Source organism: Symsagittifera roscoffensis, chromosome 3 (genome assembly GCF_963678635.1).
Source record: "Symsagittifera roscoffensis chromosome 3, txSymRosc1.1, whole genome shotgun sequence".
Taxonomy (NCBI): Eukaryota; Metazoa; Xenacoelomorpha; order Acoela; family Convolutidae; genus Symsagittifera; species Symsagittifera roscoffensis.
Window position 1 is genome coordinate 57,945,402 of NC_087064.1, and position 15,389 is coordinate 57,960,790.

Sequence of the window (15,389 nt, forward strand, 5' to 3'; positions counted from 1 at the left end):
CAGTAGAGTACTTAGGCGTTGCTTAGTAATATAACGCTCAGATCTTGTATTTGTGAGAAAGGCCATTAAATTCTTGAATCTTCATCTGTATTTCAACCATTGATCATGCAGTGCTCATCTTTAACTTCCGTCAATTGTTTGAACCGTGTTGATTGTAGACTAAAGCATTTTAGATAGAAAATACAATTTAAATTTGATGTATATGCTAGTTTTTTCTATAGGAATACAGATTTGCAGCTGAAAAGTCTTATCAAAACTGTTACCGAGAATAGTTGTTTGAAAGCGTTGCTCAGTTAAAAATTCTTATGGACCTTAGAAATGCTTTGAGTTTAATCTCGTGCTATTGCACTCTTCTTTCCCATTGTTAAGTTGATAGATGCTTGTATTATTGCAATTTCAGATGTGATAGCGACATGAGTATGATGAGCGGTAGTGGATACTTTGGCAAGGAGGTGGTGATCGAGGACTTGGACTCCCACGGCAGTGGTGCTGCTGGCATTCGGAAGACAGTGGTCGGAACTGGTTCTGGCGGAGTGTCTCTGGACAAGGATGTCTATGGGTATGTTAACTGGTGCTTTAATTAGAAAAATTACCGGCAAGCCGCCAAGTCTCTAGCTCTCGCGTGTATAGGGGTCAACCAAAAAAATAAGCAAAAATGCATTAAAAAGTCTTACTTGGCAGAAAACAGCTGCACAGCGCGTATGTTGTCATTTACTTTGTCCTTTTAAAAATTGACAGATGGGTCCCTAGGCATCGATATCAAAGACGTGTCTTGTCAATTTGGTGATGTTCGAACCAGCGCTTTTTCTTTTGGTCTTCCTTCAACTTGTCTATTTTTCAGCTTCATTTTTATTGGTGCTGATATTTGAAACAGATATTTGAAACCTATTTGAAACAGGCATTGATCTTCGTTTTGTGCTCGCCTTATTTTTCTTACTCCTCCAGTAAAATTGATTTTGTTTTATTTTACAGCAATGCAGCCGGAGGTATCAGTCTGTGGCAGGCTGGAAGGGAAAGCATATTTATGACTTGGAAGGTCCAAAACGACACTATAACTCTAAGAGAAGAGGGCTTCACCAGCCGATGTGTCTCTTCTGCCAAGCAGTATGTCTTTCCTAACGAGTCTATCCTACCACAAGTGTTCGTGCGAGAATTCGATTGCAATATAGTGATATTACTCGCTACTAACAAGTCAGTTCATAGACTACTCTTGAAGAAACTTGAAAACTCTAATCGAAGACTTTCAAGACTGCCATCCGGATACCTGACAAATGAGGGCTCAGAAGTTCATTCTTACTCTTTTATGGAAAAATTGTCGGGAACTGGAGCCGGATCTAAAGTTCTAAGTGCAGCATTTTGGCATCACAGCTCGTTGAAATCGTCGTTTGTAATCAGCTGCGAAGGAGACGTGCTGGTTAAAGTGTTAATGGAAAAAGACGGGAAAGCTTCAATGACTACGAAGTATTACGGTAATTCGGGATTGCTGAATATGTTTTCAAAGAAGGCGAATCAAACTTTGCATTCAGTGGTTATTGCAAACGCAATGAATAATCACTACATTTTTGGAGTGGACCGACTGAGTAAGTTACACATAGTTTCGTTAATGGGTCTGAACCAGGTGTATGAAGTGGACTTGGCTGAGTTTGTGATGGAGGAGAGTGGACTGATGGTCCCGCAAGTGAAGTGTTGCAACAGGATCAAGATTAAGACTGAAAGTGGCAGTGGCGCTGCTGTTTCTGAGGAGGCCATTGTGTACTTGCAGTATGAATACTTGAGAGTTTTCCTGATTATCAGGTAATGGCCAATTATGATATAGTTTTTTTATGCTATTATTGATGGCATTGAAGTTTGGAGTTTTCGTTGAAAAATACGGACGGATCCGAAAGTTTCTCCTGGCCGTGTGGAGGGATAAATCAATGTCCAATGTGAGGAGCCAATGTTTTAACAAGGAATTTTTGATTTAGCTCGTTTGTGCGACGCGTTTCTTGCCATAATATCCCACATTACTGATAGTGAAGTGGCTAAACCTCTCGGTCGCAAGAACGTTGGTTCGATGCCCAACATAGTCCGTGCTTGTTGCTTTGCATCAAGACAACATTACACAGCCCAAAAAATTAACCAGGAAAAATTGCTTGTGATTACACTTGCGATGCTAGTGTATTAGTACGAACCTTTTTTTTTTAACCTTAGTCGCAAGTATTGGTGCCACTTTTGTGGCACCTTTACCACTTTTTGATGGCATGTGCGTTTACATTCGAATAGTAATAAATTAACACAGTTGATGCATTTTTAATTCATTAAATGAACCGAAAAAAAGGCTATTCGTTTCACACAACATCAAATAATAAAAACTCGATTTCAGAAATTTTCTAACTCCATATATCTTGCTATTTTGAAATGCATAATTTAGTTATAATGTGGCTTTATGCTTTGCGATTTGTTACATGCAAAATTAGTCTGGATGCCTTTAGTTTGTTATATTCCAAATTAATTCTTGCAAAATTGAGTCTATTTGTATTTGGTTCCTTTTTTGCTGAATCACATTGGCAGTTTGTTTGCATTTGTAGCTGCTTTATTCGTGACTAGTGTTGTCGGTTGTTCAGCTTGTTAGAGAACCGAGGAGTCTTTTTTTCTGATTAACAACTAGTTTAACAAAATCAGTTAGTGTCATTTTTGCAACAGAATAGAATGTCCGGAAACATGGTGCTTTTGAGCTTGTTTGTATTTTAAATGGCCGTTTTTTTCGAAATTTCATTCTTATTTCTTAAATCATTTCTTTTTTTACTTCATTCTATAATAATTAAGTGTTTTAGCGGCCTTCAAAATAGGCATTTTTTGTTATTAGCGGTTTGAATTAGCGATCTCAGAATCCTGATGCCCACAATCACAAAAACTTCATGAATGGTAATGCTTTTTAGGCTATCTGCGGAAAATGGTCCGAACTTCAGTTGCACGCCACTGAGAGCTATCAAGTGCGAACTAAGTCCGACCACTGCAGATGAGAACTTGGTTGATTTCTGCTTTGACTCAGAAAGCATCTATGCCCTGTGGACCAACCCAGGGAGTGGAACTCACTCCATACGCAGATTCGACTATGTATCTTTCGATGCCAGTTCTTCAAAGTGGATGAAGGTACTCTCATCGTCCACTCCTCATGATTCTCTTCCAATGGTAGAAGATGACCAGGATCCTTCAGCTGTGTATGTGAATTACGTAATGAGTTGTGGTATGTTCTCAACGGCGGCGTTGTTGGCTGTGACTATTCAAATGAGAGAGAGGCAGAATGAACAGTCTGTCGATGATATGGAGTTGGCGAAGACGAGACTGCAGTTGAAACGTAAGTCAAAGACTGCTTGGCATGATATGTTTCAATGTATATAGTTTAAGTCCGTCTTCACTTTGATATTGATTTAGGATTCGAAAAGGGCTCATTTGAATTTTAAAATTCTTCAGAGCGGAGATATCTGTTTGCAATTAATTTACAAACAATTAATCAAGTCTGCCATGGTATTCTCTACGATCACAAGCGTACGTTTAAATATCTAAATTTTTGAGCAAAGACATAATTCGTCGATAATCAGTATGGATGGAAGCTTTCCACAGCCTTTCAACTAGTAAATGGTAAAACAGTCTCAATATTTTCGGAATATGTTACCTTAGAAAAAACATTCGGGTTAACGACAATTGTCCGAAATCTATGATAAGCAAGGATGTTTTTGCATAATATTATGTTTGATGTCTTCAGAGAGTCTTTGGGTCATTGAGGAACGACCCAAAGTCTTTGAATCTGCGTGTTCATAGCCGAAATAGACTGATATTAATATTGAACGGAAATAGTGATCAGGCCCGAACTGTAAGGCTTGAACCAAGCCTTGATCGCCGCATAGGGAATAGGAATTTTTCCTTTTGCTTAATAAATATCTGTCTAATATTACGTCTCAAGTTTGTCCAGTGATATTTTTTTTACTAGCGATCAGCTAAGTGTTTTTATTAGGAACCTTCTTTTTTCTAACCTAACTAGCAAATAAAAGTGTTCATTGAAAGTGTTCACTTATTGGAAATTGCAAAGCATCTGTTCTTGGCTTTATTTGTGGCTAGTGTTTGGTGCCTATCAATCGTCCCTGGCTGAGTGCTTCGTGCGACTCTAACTCGACTCTTTTTTTTCTAATTCGAGGCTTACTTAAGATTTTTTTATTGCATTTTATAGAGCTGCTTTTTGTCGTGTTGTCGCTTGTGTTTGCGAACGAAGCTTCGCATCTGCGTGCATTATTGTTTCGACCATTTGAAAAATGGGGAGGAACTTTGTATTCGGATGTGTTTTAGTTTTATTTTATTTTATTTTCACACAAAATCAGGCATCACAAATAATCATTGGAGAAAAACGGCTACCACAAATAATGATTATTTGCTACCACAAATAATCATCGGACATTTAAAATTTTCAAAAAAGTTATACCTGTCGAGAAAAACCGGTTTGAAATTTTTGATTTTTCGTCTAAACTCGAGCGAGTGAGCACGCTTATTTATGCTTATTTTTAATTTTACTCGACTAAAATTAGTCTTTGAAGATTTTTAATGTCATTTTTAAAAAAAGTTCTACAAAAAAAATTTTTTTTTGTTCATCTAGTCCTTTTTCTTCAAAAACTGTTGTCCTTTTTGCCTATATTATTATGACTCAAATATGCCTAAATTATAATTTTACGTCAGATATCACACCACTCGGAAAAAAACTACACTAATGTGAAAAAAAAAATTTCGTATTCTTTTGAAGACTATGGTCGGAACATTCTGTGCTACTTGCACAGTAACCGGTTATCCCATTGTTCTTAAGTGCATTTGTTTTTCTTATCTCGACTAATTTTTGAACCTTCTACTCATTGCTATTCGAACCATATACTCATTGCTATTTGAACCTGGATTATAATGTCCCGAGCTCAAAATTACAAATAAATTTAGGCGGCAAATGAATCCGGCTCAGAAATCATTTTGAATTGAAGTTGGGTCAGGAAATTATTAATGTATTACTAGGCGGGAAAGAAATCATTTTGTAGTATCACGCGTGCGGGGCATTAAATAATTTCTAAATTCCTTCATTAGTTGAGGTCGTTCAAGTTTTTATTTAATTTTGGTTGTTTCCAAAGTACAACTTTGTTTCTGTACTTAAATGATGCTCCCTGTTCCCTATTTTTTGAGCTCAATGATTTGAATCTCCGTAATGTTTAGAATTAATCGTGGACAGTGTTGAGAGTGAAGTACAATCTAATCTTCCGCAGTACGACCCAGAAAACGAAGAACACCGGAAAACTCTCATCGAACACTGGCAGCTTTTTTACTCAATGCTGTGCGAACACAACTGCGCCGAACGAAACAAAGTCGTCGGCCTGCTATACAATGTACCGAAGTCATTCATAGGCACCGTGTCGCAAGATCAATTGGCTTATGTAATGCCGATAAGTCCATTTGAAATCCCCGCATCGGAGATTTTAGCGGAGGTGATGCGAGATCATTGTAATGCAGAAGTGACCGACACTTCAGCTTTCAATGTCACTTCAGAATCGACGGCACGATTCTCGAAATTGATCGAGTTTTTCGAGAAAATGTCAACTGAATGTGACGTTCAAAACTTTTTGAAAGTGAATTGTTTAATGAATGAAAATGGTTTGAAAATCAGACAAGTAGTAAAAAACTGTTTCGATAGTTTTGAAGAAGTCTTAACGCCGTGCGACAAGAAATTGTTGAGAAGAATGCTGAATCACGCTGACACAGAATCTCTGTGTAAAATTCTTCCCTTATTAATGGAATTTTTGACTGATGTTCTGACCTCTAGTCTTATGGAGGATCATGTTGGTTCATCGCTCATCAATACAAGTTTAGACGCAAGCAGTGCTCCAATGAATTTTGTAGCGTCCAAGAAAATTCTCAGAACTCTTATTTCTCAGAATTGTGGCGTTGTGATCAACAATACGTTATCAATGTTGTGTCCTATTGCAATGGCGTTAGCTTGTTTGTCTAAAGAGTACAGTTATTTGCCCATTGTGACGAGGTCATTTTTAACTGTATGCAAATACCTCCACTCCTGGTTATTTCTTCATTGGCTGCACGAAACTGAAATTCATGATGTTGAAACAGCCAATGAAACTTTGAGTCGTGCAGTTGGAACCAGTAGCAGAAATGAAATCACGACTCCGACTGTTAACCCGCATCACTTATTTTCAGGAGTGGACGATACAATTTTCATGGGTAAGGGTGCTTTGGAGCTGGACGAACGGAGCCATGTACCTTCTAAAAGCCCAGCTCCGAGTGTGTTTGGAGGAACAGAGTCGAAACTGACCAAAGTAACTTTCCTGTCTGACTTTGTGGAAGCTAACTCGGACATCATTTTATCATCATTGCTCGAATTTAAAAATGCTGGTAGCAAAACACTGGACGAAACTCAGATTGTTCAAGAAGTATCAGTTAAGCTTTTGGACCAGTTGAATGTTTCCACCAACGCTTCAGCTCTTAGCGCCATAGCTAAACACCTCTTATTGAAAGATACAGCTTCGTCTATGGTTGAAACCCAACCCAAGTTAGTTTTAGATATGAGCAACTTTCTAGAATTGTCCTTGACTTCGGGACAAGAAGCGTCTAAAGGGCTAATTCATTATTTGAAAATGTTGAGTTATCATACCCTTGGCGAAACAGAAGAAGCGCTGGAAATCGGTAAACGTTTGCTTGTAAACGATGAAATTGGTTTAGCGATGTTGATTCGGTTGAAAAATATGGCGACTGAGATTGACGTGAAGATGCATGTTTTGACTGTTTTTGAGCAGAGTAAAAGTTTTGCAGCGTGTTTGGAACTGATTCAAATTATATCGGACTGTCCAGACTTAAATAAAGGGGATAAATTATCTCTAAGTATGATCAAGTTCAATTGTCTTTGGGAAGTAAATCTGCTTGCAGACTGCTACGATTCACTGTGTGACATATGGAAATATGTCCAAAGATTGCCGGAAAGTTCGAGAGATTTTGATAGATTCAAAGACTGTCTGAAATGCTGGGTGCAAGCTATTTGTGAGACGCATGTGGAAAGTTCGGAAAAAGCGAAAGAAGTTGAAAAGGTTGAGCTGTCAGAATTCAGCTGTGTGCTTTTTTGTGATGAGTTGATTGCAGTTTTGGAGCAGAAAGCGAGGTTAAGTTCGCCTCTTTGCCCTGTTCCGTTCTACAACTGTCTGAAAAAGTTCTATACCAACAGAAACATGTAAGTTTCTTTTGAACGAGGATTTGATTAACCCGGACCAGCACAGTGTTTTGTTGTCAAGGTATTTAAATAATAGCTGTTTGATTTTTGCGCTCATTTAACTTGGTTAGTTAATTGGATTCATTTGTTTGTTTTTCGGAATTCACTTTTTGACGATAATAATTAAAAGTCGATTAATATGCGGGCTAATTGGGAGTATTTAGGACTATTAACTTTTTCCCATTCTAAAGTCTTATTTCTATAACGTTTTGTCGACCGATTTTTGGCCGTGGCAAGACGGATATCGGCTAATTAAACGTACGAATGTTTTCTCGATTCCAGGTGCCGCACTGCAGCTATTGTGATGTTGGAGAAGGCGGTTCGAATCCAGGCTGAGCTGCATGCAAGTGCAGGTGCGACAGAGGAGGAGCGGTTGCAATTGGGCAAACTGATTCACAAAGAGGAGTACAAGGCGTGGCAGGATTCTGAAATGTGTCTGATGCTATGTGAAGAGAAGGACCAAATGGTGCTCATGCCCAAGTTCACCAAAGCGCATAATGCATCTGAGGGTGAATATTTTTTATTGTTCCAACCATTGAAAATGGAGAGGAACTTTGTATTCTGGTGTTTTTTTTTCTTTTTTCCTCGAAAAATCAGGTACGACAATTTGACAGGGGACAGGGTTGATATCATATTAAAGCCCTTTCAGTCGTTATTCGAACGAAATTAAAAAATTTAGAACAAAAAATTTCGAGCTAGTAAGGCGAGCGTGCAGGCTTACAATAGCTTATATATGCTTAATTTAAGCCGTGAAAACTTATTTTTACTTATGTATAATTAGTTTTTGGAGTTTTAGCGCCATTTTGGTAATCAGAAATTTTTTTTCTTCGTTTTTCTAGGTTTTTTCTACAAAAAGTGTTTTTCATTTGAGCTATTTTACTTTGACTGTCGAATATGCGTTTGTTCTATGTTTTCGTTAAGATCTTTTTTATCATGCCACGCAGAACAAACGACGCTAATATGAAAAAAAAACTTGTTTGTATTTTTGTAAGACCATTGTCGGAACACTTTGTGCTACTTGCACAGTCACAGGCTATCCTTGTTTAGTTAATGCAATTTTCCAGCAGAATTGAGGACGTCAGATTAGTTCACTTGGTTTTCTCCAAATCTTGATCTACGCAAACCCATTAAGTTATTCGTTAAGTGTAAATGAGCGAAGTACTTTTTTGTGATTTTGCGATAATCACGATCTGTAGCATTGGAAATTTCGCAGCATCTGTTTTCTGCTTCATTTTTGGCTAGTGTTTGCGATTGATTAAGCATCTTTGGCTGAGTGCTTAGTGCTTGAGACTCATATTCTCCAGGTAGCTGTAGGTCGAAGATCGAATCCGAGACGTAGGCGAATTTTTACTAATTTGAGGCTTATTTCTACTTTTTCTTTTTGCACTTTATAGAGCTGCTTTTTGTCGTGTTCTAGCTAGTGTTAGCAATTTAAAAAAAAATTAACAGCTTTTGATGTCTCCGGCACACTTTGGCTAGATATTAACGACCGCGCGTGGCACAGCAAGGTCTTAGGCTCGAATCCGGCCAGGACCTGTTTTTTTTCAAACTGAATATATTCCGTTTCAAAAAATTTTCAACTTAATGTTGATCTGATTATGTGTCATCGGTTTAGCCACATCACAGTTTTTTTTGTATACTGCAAGCAGCAATTTTCATACAAATTCCAAGTGTTTTTAATTTCTTCTGTAATTTGTAAGTTTATCAAACCTGACTTTGTATGTTCTTTTTTTTACCTCAAACTTTATTTGACCTAATTGGTTTTGGCCTAAGTTTTATCGGCCAAGTGAGCTAATTTTGCGAACAACATGCAGTCCTTTGACGAAAGTGCAAATGGCGCAAAAACATGAATGACTTATTTCAAAAGTGGATATTGATTTTTAGATTTTCCACCGAAAGAAAAAAGCTTTGTTTCGGTGTTCGCAAATTGATTTGGTTGAATCAAAAATTTCAAAATTATAAACCATTGTTAAAATTCACAGAGTGAGTTTTAAAATGATATTGAAATTGTTTCTTTGAAACTCGGAAGTTGAAAGAATTTTCAAAGTAATCTATCTGACATTGACACTTCTTCAAATCATGACACTCCAAGAACAATAGTGCAAATGGAGCAAAAAAAAATCATTGAAAGTGTTTAAAAATTGGGTTTTAATTTTATTCTCCAGCAGAATGAATATCGTTTTGATTCATTTTTCTCAAATTTGGGGAATGTTAATTTTAAAGGATTAATTGAGTTCAAGGAGCTTCAAGATGATGCAATTTGTTTCATTAAACTCAAGAATAAAAATGGAAAGCAATCAGCCGGTGTTTTTCTTTTAGTTTGTCTACACTTCTCTAACAGTCTCTTTGCTATGCTTGCCTATCTTTGAGATAATAAATATTCTTTCGGATACTTTTAACAAATTTTCGGAAAGTATTGATGTTTAGTACGTTCAGTTTATCTTCGCCGATATTTCTGTTCGCTGTGTTTTCATATCAAGACAATGGAGGGTTATTGTATAAATTGCATTTAGATGAACAAGAGCAGCACGGTGGTGTGACTGTTTTGAAGCTGAAGGACATCTCCCAGTACAGAATGGTCGCATCCATTCAACACAAACTGCTCTCTCTAGACAACCGACAGCTGGATTCTGAAGTAATATTGAATGGTCGCACAATGAGCAAAGAGGACTTGATGGTGAAGGCCGCTGAATATGGTAAGTATGATTGAGTACTTTCGGTTCAAATTAGTAAAGAATTCGCGAAAAATTACGAGCTATTTACATACGACGGAAAGTACACGTTCGATAATAATCGTTGCCGTGAAATTATTAAGTAGTATCCGCTCTCGAAATTCGGAAAGTTAGATGTATATATTATTGATGAGAATAATTTTGAATGAGTGCTTTTTTTCTATATTTTTTTAAATTTTTTTTAATGACATGCTTGGAAGCTGGGGTTGAGATAGTCCATGCTAACTGTATATCCTGCTCATGTTCAAGGTTGTAAATTTGATTTAAATATTCAGGTCTGTTCAATGATGCGATGAGATTTGGCCAGACGTGTAAGTTGGATTTGTCTCCGGTGTTCCAAAAGATGACCGACTTCTACTGTGACTATTACAGGACTAGTAGCAATAATGAACACGTGAACTGCGCAAACCACTGGTTGCAACAAAACTCACTCCCCGAAGAGGCATATCTCACCATGGAAGAACATTTCAAGTGTACGTAGATGTTCATTTTCACAAATTGTAATGGAAGCCTCAAAGCGAAGGGAAATCGGTAGAGGCGACTGGTGAATCATTGAAGCAGAATGATTTAATTAAGAACTGTTTTTGAAATTCGGCTTCTCCTAAATATTATTGTTCCGACTTTCGATACGAAAGTAACGGAATATTTGTGCTCGGGGTGGGTTTTTTTTCTTCAGACAAATTTAGACTTTTTAACTAGCCATTTTAAACGGAATTTTTTTATATCATTCAAAAAGTATTGTTGTCCTGAGCTTAAATTTGAAAAGATATTTCACCTGTGATCATTTTTCGTAAAGTTATGGGGGTTTAAAGATTGCCAATTTGGGAAATTAACACGCGATATATTTCGCGCTGTTAACGCGTAGGCGGAGGTTTAATCCGTCTTAGAAATTGTTCCAAATTGGTTGGAAGAAGCTTATTTACCATAATTGATTTGTTACAAGGAGCGAAATCTATCCTTTTGTACTTTATATGGCGTGTGGGGGGATGATTTTCGTTTAAAAAATTTCAAATTTAAAAAAAAATTTCATTTTATATTATTTCATTTTATTTTTATAGGTTATTACTGCTCCTTAAACGTTAAAAGGCAGTCGGAACATTCAGGGCTTCGCCCTGAAACGAGCAGTCTTGTTGTATTAATATCTTTGTAGCTCATCAGTATTTGTATAAAGTTGTCGACTCTGGTTAACATTGTTCCTCTTGGTCCATGAATTACAATTTTAAACCGATACGAGAAAATCGTTTGTTTTTCTGAATAAATCACTGAATTTCTTATTGTAGACTAATGAAGTATTGTTCTTTTTTCAGTGATGTTTCTCCTGAAGGATCACCTGGAGAGAGCGAGTGATGACATAGTACAGACTAAGAAGTACTACTTTGTCGTACTCACTTCACAGCTGAACAAGAGAAGCATCGTGTTCACGTGGCTGCTCCAAAAGATAAAGGTATTTATGCTGTGAACTAAAGTTGCCATTGATGATCTTTCTACAAAGCAATAGCTTCTCAATGGCTCAACAGTTTTTCATCCATGAAGTAAATCACGTAAATCCAATTGCAATTCGAAGGGGACAAAAATGTATCTCTGATTTTATTCTTTTCTAAAAACTCACGCGAAAGTATAGTTGATTGAAGTTGACAAAAGAGTCTCATGACTCTAGCTCGAACAAAAATTAGACATATTTCCAATTTTCATGATTTCCAGGAGTGGAAAGAAGACTGGCAACTGGCCAAATTGTACCTCAAACACGGCTACCTTTTCCTCAGTTGCCAAGTGAGCTGCTCACTACTCGAGTCAGAGTTAGAATCAATTGAGGAAGAGAGCTACGAAGAAAGACTAGAACCATATCAGAAGAGCCCACGAGTAATGTTTGCAGACACTAAACTCTACAGAGCCCAGCTGTCAGTTCTGGCTAATATGAAACGGAAAGGAGAGTCGGCGAAACTGAGAAAGGAGGCAATAGAATGGCATAATAAGCTAAATATGATGTACAGTCAGTATGTTGAGAAACTGGTTGATAGTAGAAAACAGATGCAAGCATCAGCTTGAAAGTGCAATTTATGCAAGGTGTTATTTATTGAAAGTGTTATTTTGTTCGTGAAAATTTAATCTTGAGAGTTCTGTTTTCAAAGCAAGCTATAACCCCTTCGTTTTTAACATATTCCGTAGCTATAAGTTTAGGCGGCAATTTTTTTAAATCTATTTTAGCTATATCCCGATAATTGTTTCTTATTACACAATCGAGTTTAGTGAAATAGTAGGATTATTCTTTTTTTAAAACCTTAGTCGCAAATATTGATGCCACACTTTTGGGGCACCTTACGGCTTTTTGATAGCATGTGCTTCGACAATCGATTAGTCATAAATGAACCCAGTTGATGCATTTTTGATTTATCAGATGAACCAAAAAAGCATTTTGGTTTCAAACAACAGTACAATACTAAAAACTCCATTTCAGAAATTTTCCAACTCAAAATATATGGCAATTTTTTGAAATGCAAAATTTATTCATAAAACCAGAGCTCCTAATTTTGAGATTGAAGTTTCAATCGAATGATCGGGTTGTATGAATCTTATTTGCACACTTGGCTAAGACCTAATTTTTTTAGGTTCATAGAAAAATTGTCTTGAATTTGGGAAAAATCAAGTGTTTAATCAATTAATTAGTCTGGAAAAATCTTATTTCCTGTTGTGGACTTGCGGAAAATCAAATTTTTGAAAAGGTGAGTTTTTTGAAATTTTGTTCATACCTTCACAAACCCTTCTGTCAATTCGGTTAATACATGTCTGACCGAAAAGTTTTTTAACGTGTCTTACTTGTAATTGGGTGGCCTTCCTTGTCTTATTTAGCAGAAGAACCGCTATGGACAATCGGATGGTCGAGTTTTTGAAAATTTGATTTTTTTCGACATTTAAAACATTTTTTTCGGAAACCACTACTAATCCTGAGATTCTCAACCAAAAGAAAAGTCATTCAAGTAAATTGCGTAGAGAATCACCCATGCACCTTAGAATTGAGCTATTCAAGACTTTTTTCGAATTAAAAAAATCGTAAATATTTCGATCACTAATTAGCTTCAAGCTGTTCAGTGGTTAGAATTAATCCGTAAATTTTTAATACTACACAGCGAAATTTCGATACCGAATCGTGAAATAAACTATGTAAAATTGTAATACTAGGGCGTAAAATTTCGATACTATTCAGTGAATATTCAATAGTACACCGTGAAACAAACAACACACTAATTTTTTGAACCTACGTTGTTTAATTTCGATACTACATCGAAGAGTTTCGATACTGCAACGTGAAATTTAGATCTTCTAAAATTTTGATACTACACCGTAAATTTTCGATACTAAATTGCCAAGTATCTTTGCTACACCCTGAAATTTCGATACTAGACCGTAAAATTTCGATGCTACACAGTGAATGTTCGATATTACGCCGTGAAACAAACTACACATTAGGTTTTTTGATACTACTACGTAGAATTTTGATACTGCAACGTGTAATTTAGATACTTTGCTCTAAAATTTTGATACTACACCGTAAAACTTTGAAGCTAATATTTCAAGTATCTACGCTAAACCCTGAAACTTTAATACTAGATTGTAAAATTTCGATACTAACACCGTAAAGTTTCGAAGATAAATTATCGGTTTTGATTCGCTTAAATATTAATACCATACCGTAAAATTTCTATGTTACACTGACTCTACTATTTGCAAAAAAAGTTTTAAAAAAAGAGCCCAAGTTTAGAGCAAGAGATTTCCTTGATAACACTGAAAAAGTTAAAGCAAAGATTTTTCAGCCAATAAGCAATTGGACTCATTTTTCTCGTTTCATGGAATAGTAAGACAATGTTGGGGCTATTCTGCCTAAATATCACAAAAAAAACATTCAGGAGACTTACTCGAACATCATAGCTGCCTAATTGTCGTTTCTACTCATTCTACTAAATCTTAAGGATCTTTGTCTATTTGTTCATGTCGAACACTGTCAAATTTTCAACACAAATGTAGCACTCGTTTTAAAAACAGAAAAAATAGAACGGTGTTTTAGTGTTTTGCCAAAATTGAAGGAGCTATTTCTCATAAAATTGATGAATAAAATTAGCTCAGTTTTTGCAGTTGTTTTTATTTAAAGTTTGAGGCGTGATTAAAAAAAGAAACACTGATGTGGAAAATTTATTTGAAGGCTCATTCAGGTCCTTTAAAACATTGGGATCTTAAGGCTCATTCATCCTAGTTTTCAAAACTGAACCCATCCGGCCACCTGTTCCAAGAATGTTTATCATAATTTAAAAAATGGCACGATCCTTTGTCTGCTTTCACTGCTACAGAGGACATCATTCTTTCGTCATTTTTCAAAATTGACATACTTATCCAGGGGCGGATGTAGAAATTTCTTGAGAAGGGATCGCTTTTTAACTTATTCTGGCGTCAAAGGCGCTTCTAGAAAAGTTTAAGGGTTGTTGGACGAAAAATAACGTCATGAAATAAATCAAAAGAAGGAGTCCTTTGGGTAGTGAGGGGGTAGAATCCCTCCCTTAACCCTCCCTTGCCATTCTCACCCCGCCTCATATAAATTATCGATCAATTGCAACCCTGGTTTTTTATCTCTTGACAGCTTTAATAAGTATAAAGGTCTGCTTTTAACCATTTCCTTCCCTTAAACTCATTAGCCGTTGAGCCAATTCGATTGAATTTTTTGCTTGCAAAAAATGAAAGGTTGTGCATGTTTCAAAAAAGTTTTCACTGAAAGAATTAAATGAAAAGTTTGATGATGGAACCATGCAACCTGTTTTTCGCGGTGGCGCTTTTCGGTGTTGAAATGGATCAAATTCTTCTGTCTCAATGTAGCTCTACTGAAGTTACTGCTCCTGCAAATTTAAATTTTCTAGTGTAATAAAATTTCTCTGACCGTAACGTGGGATTACAGTTAGGTAGACTCGTTTAAATTTGTGCTCACATATCTCCTTTCAGAATCTGTAGAAATCGACAATATTCTTGTCACTCACAGTTACACAGCTCAGAAATTAAGTCCCAACACTGAGTATGAGCTCGTGTTGAAGGCTGTCATCGGAAGCTATCAGTCAATCTCAATCACTAACAGTGTAACAAAATATTCAGTTCCCGTACCGGAAAAATTCAGTGCATCAACAAAAATTGAGTCTTCTGTCACTCCTGTTTGGAATAACTTAGACTATGAAATTGCCATATTCGAAATCTCTTGTCCCCAATCTTTTTCCAACTGTCTTCTCAATAATACCACAAACGTCTCACAATTGAGAGAACAGATCAACCATCTCACTCCAGGTGCACAGTATACTTTCCAAATATGAGCCATCTTCCGCACATTTTATTCTATTTACTCTGAG

At 36.5% G+C, this 15,389-nt stretch overlaps 1 protein-coding gene across 1 annotated transcript; it reads left to right on the forward strand.

Annotated features, from left to right (window-relative positions):
• The first annotated feature begins 404 nt into the window (after positions 1-404).
• Positions 405-12,129, forward strand: LOC134842142 (nuclear pore complex protein Nup160-like). Its single transcript, XM_063858347.1, has 9 exons — positions 405-559; positions 973-1,794; positions 2,919-3,337; positions 5,224-7,240; positions 7,562-7,788; positions 9,793-9,975; positions 10,287-10,484; positions 11,319-11,455; positions 11,713-12,129. Exons 1-9 carry the CDS (start codon positions 414-416, stop codon positions 12,055-12,057), a joined length of 4,494 nt encoding a protein of 1,497 aa, XP_063714417.1. The 5' UTR covers positions 405-413; the 3' UTR covers positions 12,058-12,129.
• The last annotated feature ends 3,260 nt before the right edge of the window (positions 12,130-15,389 follow it).

Bases quoted from the DNA above. Each gene is read 5' to 3' on its own strand.
- LOC134842142 (XM_063858347.1), top strand. From the start codon at position 414: ATGAGTATGATGAGCGGTAGTGGATACTTTGGCAAGGAGGTGGTGATC. The intron at 3,338-5,223 runs GTAAGTCAAAGA...CGTAATGTTTAG, and splicing joins GACGAGACTGCAGTTGAAAC to AATTAATCGTGGACAGTGTT. The intron at 7,789-9,792 runs GTGAATATTTTT...AATTGCATTTAG, and splicing joins AGCGCATAATGCATCTGAGG to ATGAACAAGAGCAGCACGGT.